This window comes from Sinocyclocheilus rhinocerous, unplaced genomic scaffold (genome assembly GCF_001515625.1).
Source record: "Sinocyclocheilus rhinocerous isolate Xijiao unplaced genomic scaffold, SAMN03320098_v1.1 scaffold2335, whole genome shotgun sequence".
In the NCBI taxonomy this organism is placed as follows: domain Eukaryota; kingdom Metazoa; phylum Chordata; class Actinopteri; order Cypriniformes; family Cyprinidae; genus Sinocyclocheilus; species Sinocyclocheilus rhinocerous.
The window spans coordinates 200,020-207,099 of NW_015636844.1; the positions used below are offsets into that span (position 1 = coordinate 200,020).

The 7,080-nt window shown below is 37.8% G+C and overlaps 1 protein-coding gene across 1 annotated transcript in view; it reads left to right on the forward strand.

Annotated features, from left to right (window-relative positions):
• Positions 1-7,080, forward strand: part of LOC107748107 (bifunctional heparan sulfate N-deacetylase/N-sulfotransferase 1-like) — a 130,843-nt gene that overhangs the window by 91,637 nt on the left and 32,126 nt on the right. The window contains exons 4-7 of the mRNA XM_016562766.1: positions 1,288-1,761; positions 3,891-3,978; positions 4,625-4,779; positions 5,861-6,046. Coding sequence (XP_016418252.1) covers positions 1,288-1,761; positions 3,891-3,978; positions 4,625-4,779; positions 5,861-6,046 — 903 coding nt within the window. The remainder of the gene's footprint in view (positions 1-1,287; positions 1,762-3,890; positions 3,979-4,624; positions 4,780-5,860; positions 6,047-7,080) is intronic.

Genomic DNA, 7,080 nt, shown 5'->3' on the forward strand with positions numbered 1-7,080 from the left:
ACAACACACAGGGCAAGCCGAAATGTTCTGAAGTGTGGTTACATTTCCAGGGCCATATAGTTTCTGCGAAAACGGGGATGGGATCGCGGAGTCCATTCATAAAAACGTAATTTACTCTAGTGCGGAATGCCACGGAATTCGTCAATTCGTCAAAAATCTAAAGTAGGTCTGCCACTTAATTCGAATCGCGATATAAACTAGTGTTTGTGAATATTAAAATGCAAAAAGACGGTTTAAATATGAATCCTGCATGTTCCGCTTGCCTCTGTATGTATGAATGGCGGAAACGTGGTTTTGTTTACAACACAAATACTGAAGCACGCGTGATGCTCGCGATGATTTCCGGCCTCTGCGTCTCACTATATGACGGCATGAACACAACTTAATCTCCAGAGCTGCTGTGAGAGTCACTTCGCGAGAATTTTACCATTTCGTTTGAGAAAACTAGCATCATCATACCTGTATACACACAGAAACTTCATGGCAACCTGTCAAAATAAAAGTACGGTTTAACATGTAACAGAAATATATTACTCTTGTATTACTTTTGTACAGTATAATGTACATCTTTAAATATTCAATTTTCTATCAAATTTAAATAAAACAATTAAATGATAAAAATAAATATTACAACCATATTAATCCCTTAAATGTAGAAAGGGGGGAAGAAAGAAAGAAAAAGTTTGTAGGGCCTTATTGTTCAAAATGTTGAAATTGAGACTTCTGGACTTATTTTTTCACTGAAATAAATGTTTTTGTAATTACACAGAGAGTAAAGTACCGAAAAAAGCTACCGTTGGGTACCGGCACCGAAATTCAGGTACCGATACTGGTACCGTACCGGTTCAAATGTGAACGGTACCCAACCCTAGTCGTGTATACGTGAAACTTTTTTAAAACGCAAGGGAAAAACTTTTCCGTTTTTGACTACACCGTTGTCGTGTAAATGTAGCCTAAGATTTCTGGATTTGAACTCATTGTTTCTATATAGAGTTCCATTGCACTTTTCCAAATAGGAAGTTGGAAACTTGTGCTGAATTTAATTCAACTCAAAGTCTAAACCGGTTAAAATAGGTTATTCAAAAATGATATTACAGCCGTGAGTACAATAGGCATGGATAATGGTCATGTAAAACAAAATGACTATGACTAACAGTATGAATGGGGAAAAAATAAAATGCTAAAAACCTGTCTGTGAATATTGCTCCTTTAAAGTGGATTTTTATCTTGCTCTGTTTTACCAATCATTTCTCTGCTGCTCTCTCTTCTTCCAACACTTCATGAAAGGCTAATGAGAACAGTTTGCAGAGTGCCCAGCTGAAGGGCTTTCCTCTCTTTCTGCACTCCAATCTGGGTTTAAGAGACTGTAGCGTAAATCCCAAGTCTCCACTGCTGCTCATCACCAAGGCCCGGGAGGTGGAGCATGGTCCCTTACCTGGAGACGACTGGACGGTCTTTCAGTCTAACCATACCACCTATGAGCCTGTGCTGTTAGCTCGGGGACGGAGTACAGAGGCCAGTGGAGCTCCTGGACTCCTTCATGCAGCTGTGGTTCAGGATTTGGGTCTTCATGATGGCATCCAGCGGGTACTCTTTGGCAACAACCTGAACTTTTGGCTGCACAAACTTGTACTGGTGGATGCAGTGAGTTTCTTGACTGGCAAACGTCTCTCGCTGACTCTTGAGCGCTACATACTGGTGGATATCGATGACATCTTTGTTGGGAAGGAGGGCACAAGGATGAAGGTGTCTGACGTCAAGGTGAGTGCTGTTTTGTTTGAAAAAATCTGTTTGTGCGGTTTTTCTTTAATAAATGCCAAATGGCTTGCTAGTTTATCAGTTCTATCACATTTATATCTTTTTAGTTTGACTCAAGTTAGGGCTGCACGATTATGACAAAAATCATAATTTTCAATTATTCCTTTGAAATTGTAATTGCGATTATTAATTTACGATTAAATGAATGATGTTTACACCTTTGTTTGAAGCAACTGCGTGCCATATTTTTATATGAAAATAAACAAGCTGAAAACACTAACTGAAAAACTTGTATTGCTTTTCTATAGTATTAAGCCTCAAATGTCAACTATACATTGGATTGGTTTCTCTTTAAATAAAAAGGTAAAAATATGCATGGTATTATAATGTTATACTAAAACTAAAATTAAAACAATGGAAAAACCCTTAAGATAACATGTAGAAAGAAAAACAAACATCTTAAGCATGCAAAATAACATAAGTGAACTTTGAACGATTAATTGCTGCTTTGAACGATTATGTAATCGTGGCATCCGTAATTGTAATTGCGATTAGAAATTTGATTAATTGTGCAGCCCTAAGTGTAGCTATCTGAAGTCTAGCTATTTTAGGATGTCTGGGCTTAAAGGCTATATAACCATGCAGTATACATACACTTAGAACTAATGCTCTTTTCCACTTTTCTTTTACGTCATATCATAGTTAATCACGTACATGCTATTTATGCTTTGAGAACTTTCTGAGATGTACTGAACATTGTGAATTCTGCTAATTTAAATACATCAGTGTCACATTAGCTAGCTAACATGGATGAAGTTTTGTTGAAATAGCAAGAATAATTTGTGATAGTCTTTGAGGCATCAGTGAGAAAATGAAAATAAATCACCAGTGCACCGTATTATTGTATGAATTTGTAGCTGTCAAATAGTTACATTTATAGCTGTGTAAATTCCATAAATTTTTATGATATAAATTTGATATGGTTTTTGCGTAATTTTTCATAATTATTTAATTTATTAAATTATTCAAAATGTAGAATTTAAAAAAAAAAATTGTGCTGGGTCTTGGGAAAATGATGACCTACTGGCTGACTGGACCAGCAGAAAAAAAAAATATTCGTGAATGAGACATAAAATGAAATATGTACAAAAAGGAAAGAATTTAAAATGAGGGAAATATACATTGGGGATAAGAAGAGGCCATGAAAAAGGCATGGATGAAAACTCGGAAGAGGGATGTGATGTTAATCTGTCTGTAGCACCTCAGAAGCAGAACATGGAGAAACTGGTTTGTTGGATCCATATAATTTACCAAAACTTTTCTTGACGTGACAGCACTTTTCCTATCACCAGTTGTCTGTTTTTTTTTTCTTCAATACTCCAACCTCTGCTGTTCTTTTTCCAAATATCTCCTCTTCTTTCCATTTCCCTTTTTTATTGTTTTTTTTTTTTTTTTTACGACTCGCTGTTCAAAGGGAATTGATTTGGCTTTCACAAGATTGTGATCCTGTATCAGAAGTGACTTTTGTGATCAAGTAAGTTCGCACCCATGAGAATTGTATCAGGGTAAGTACTCCCAAGGGACCTTCATTACACATTAAATTTGTTTTTCTGCACACACACACACACATACAGACATAAAAAGGCAGCACAGTTTGTCTTTGCGCTTCTTCTCTTTTTTTATGGTCATCGATTCTTGGCTATTTGATGTGTGCAATTGAAACGTCATCCAAAGACTCGCCACAAGCATGAATGTTTCAAACGCAGTTTTCTGTGGACCTCTGTGCAGTTAAATATGAATCAGTCTTTTGATTGAGTCACACTGGAGAGACAGGCAGTCAAAAACAAGCGCAGTAAAAAAATCAAATGAGAGGCAGATGCGGAGCTAAATCTGAGAGGGGTAATGAAGCAAACACAGGAGACGAACAAGCAGCAGACATGCTTTTGCTGTCCCTCTATAGCACTGTGTTACCGCTGTGCTTGTGCGCATGCGTGAGTTGGCGTACATCTTTTGGCTACGTATCTCTTTGGTGTACTTGTCTGTTGTCAGTGTGCTTTTTGAATGCATTTAGTGTGTTTACTGACTGACTTTTAAGCAACTTTTAATACATTTCTAAACTCCTTGTTTCAAAGGCCCTACTGGAGACGCAGAACGAACTCCGAACCCATGTTCCCAATTTCACCTTTAACTTGGGATTCTCTGGAAAGTTCTTCCATGCTGGTAAGCTAATATCACACTGTTATCTTAGCAAAATGCTAACAACATGCTCTTTTGGTATGTGTGAGCATTAGTCAAGTAACAAGCACTGTTTGTGTGAGTTGCTACTCAAATAGAACATTCTTAATCAGTCACTTATGAGCTTCTGTGATGGTTAGGATGCAGTTTTAGGCTACGTTTAAACTAGTGCGTTTTCGTTTTAAAAACGCATAAATTTTGTTACGGTTACACCTGTCGTTTACACTACTCCTGCGTTTTCGACTCTCGCAAACGGAGACTTTCGGAAATGCTGCAGACCCCGTTTTAGTTTGAAAACTCCAGGGTTGCGATTACAGTGTAAACAGACCAAAACGGAGACTTTTGAAAATGATGCCGTGGCTGCCAACATTCGCTCTGCGTATCCTTGTTGACCGTGTAAACAATAACATCATGCTCATTGTTGTACCTGCATGAATGGTCATGTGACACGCGTTTTCGGTTGTGTAGTGTGGGCGGAGATCGTTTCTGAAACGAAGTGAAAACGCAAGTGTAGATGAGGATCGTTTTCATTGTAAAACGAAAACGCACTAGTGTTAACAGGGCCTTAGGAGGCAGAATTTGGAATGGAGTAAAGATGTTTACCGTTTGTGTCCATGTAATTATGTTTCAGGCACAGATGAGGAGGATCTTGGAGATGACCTGCTTCTGTCCTACAGTAAGGAGTTTTGGTGGTTCCCCCACATGTGGAGTCACATGCAGCCACATCTCTTCCACAACCAGTCCGTGCTGGCAGAACAAATGCTGCTCAACCGAAAGTTTGCAGAGGTGAGACTCTAGATGAAATAATCAGAGAGATGATCTGAGTGTTCTTAATAAATATGTATATATATTAGGGCCCAAGCACCAACTGCTTCTTTTTAGGGCTGCACGATAAATCGCATGCGATATTTAACGCGCATCTTGTCAGTAAAGTCGGTTCTTTAATCAGCTGTAAATCTCCATCACGTGCCGGCTTTCACATGGAGCAGCATTAACTACACAGAGCCGTTGTTCACTGACAAGCTGCGCAAAACCACGATCATATTTTGCGCATGTTTTGCGCAGCTTGTCGGTGAACAACGGCTCTGTGTAGTTAATGCTGCTCCATGTGAAAGCCGGCAGGTGATGGAGATTTACAGCTGATTACAGAATGGCTTTACTGACAAGATGCGCGTTAAATATCGCATGCGATTTATCGTGCAGCCCTACTTCTTTTATTTATTATATGTTCGTAGATAATATTTACATACTTTTTTAGATTTCTTACTTAATCAGATACAATTTCATTTTATTTTATTTTACACTGTTTGTCAGAAAGAGAATTGTGATATATTGATATTTGATTGTATAATAACAGTCCTGCTTTATATGCAAGATTAAAAGTATGACCCAAATCACATTGAAAAGCAGTATGCCAAAAGTGCCTGGATAGTATACTATTTTTTAAATTATATTTATTATTATTATTATATATATTTTTTTAGTGTATATATATTTTTTGTGCATTCATGCATGCTGTTTAATCTCATATTACCTACAAGCACTGTTTGTGACTTTTTTTAAATTTCTTTTTGTTGTAAAAGATTAGCAAGATATTGTATGAAGTAGCTGCCTCAGCAGTTTTTATATGTACGAACTTCAAAGTTAAGGTGTAATTAATTTTAAATGACCAAATCGCATGCAAACACATTTTACAGAACAAAATTATCAGAAACACTTACTTTCTCATCACCAGTGACGTAAATACTTTTAGCACCTAGTAGAGATATAGAGGAAATTGGGATAAAGTTATGCACAATTAGTGGTTCATATGCTGAAGCACACTATTTTTGGCTATTAATTAGTTGTTTTTGCTGTTCCCTTTCAGGAGCATGGCATTCCCACAAACATGGGTTATGCGGTGGCTCCCCATCACTCTGGAGTGTATCCCATCCATTTGCAGCTGTACGAGGCCTGGAAGAAAGTGTGGGGCATCAAAGTGACTAGTACAGAGGAGTATCCCCACCTCAAACCCGCACGCTTCCGCAGGGGCTTCATACACAGTGGCCTCAGTGTAAGAACGCATTTAATAGATAAAGTGAAGATAAAAAGTGGCAGAAATTCGCAGAGTGGAATTTGGAAATAACAGACTTGAACCTGTATCCTTGGGACAAAATGTGTTGCTAACATATGCATTACCAATATACCAAGGCTCCAGTTTTTTTCTATATTAAAACAGATGGCACATTTTTATTCCGACTGTAGCCTGTACAGCTGTATGGTTAAATGATAGCATGTTGAATTCTTATTCCGGCTGGAATAAGTACGATAAACCCCAGGCTATTTTGTGTACGGTTTGAGCTTTGAATCCCAGTAGGGGGTTAAGGGCAAACTGTTTGTGAAAGTACAGTTTTATTTATTTTTTATTTTTTCATCAGCTGTGCATCGCTTCAGGGGACAACAGAGAGAGTATGACAAAAGCTCGATGAATCATGACAGAGCCGTTTCTGTGTGAATGTAAGAATGTATGTGAACTTGCTACAATGGGCAGAAACAAAATCACCTTGGGAATCATAAACAGCAGCTATATTATTATTATTATTTTTAAAGCACTCATGGGCCATCTAACATTTCTTCATCCTGACATACAGTTATTATCCAATGTTCATATCAGGGAAAGATGCTTATGAGGAAGCTAAGACAGTTGTCTCATCATGCAGTATATACATGTATTATGTAAAGAATCCTTTAAGAATGAGGGGAAAAGCATAATGTAAACCATCCTCATTCTACCATGATTGGCTGTCAAATAAGATCATGTATGCAGATGTGTGGGCCACTTCATTAGGGATGCTGTTTTGTTAGAGCTGAAGCATTCCAACTTGTTACAACTCTAGTGGATGTGCTCCAGTTATTGTACTTCATTTTTCAACGCTGAGGTCAGTCAGTCATTCATTTTCCGCTCCAGTCTAAAATGACTCTCAAATGAGATTACGTATTATGGGTGATGAAGTACAACATGTTTTTGTATTTGCACATGTGGAGCTGTGAACACCAAAGCTAATTGGCCTTATAACCAAAAACAAACATTTCTGCTTAATGCGCTTT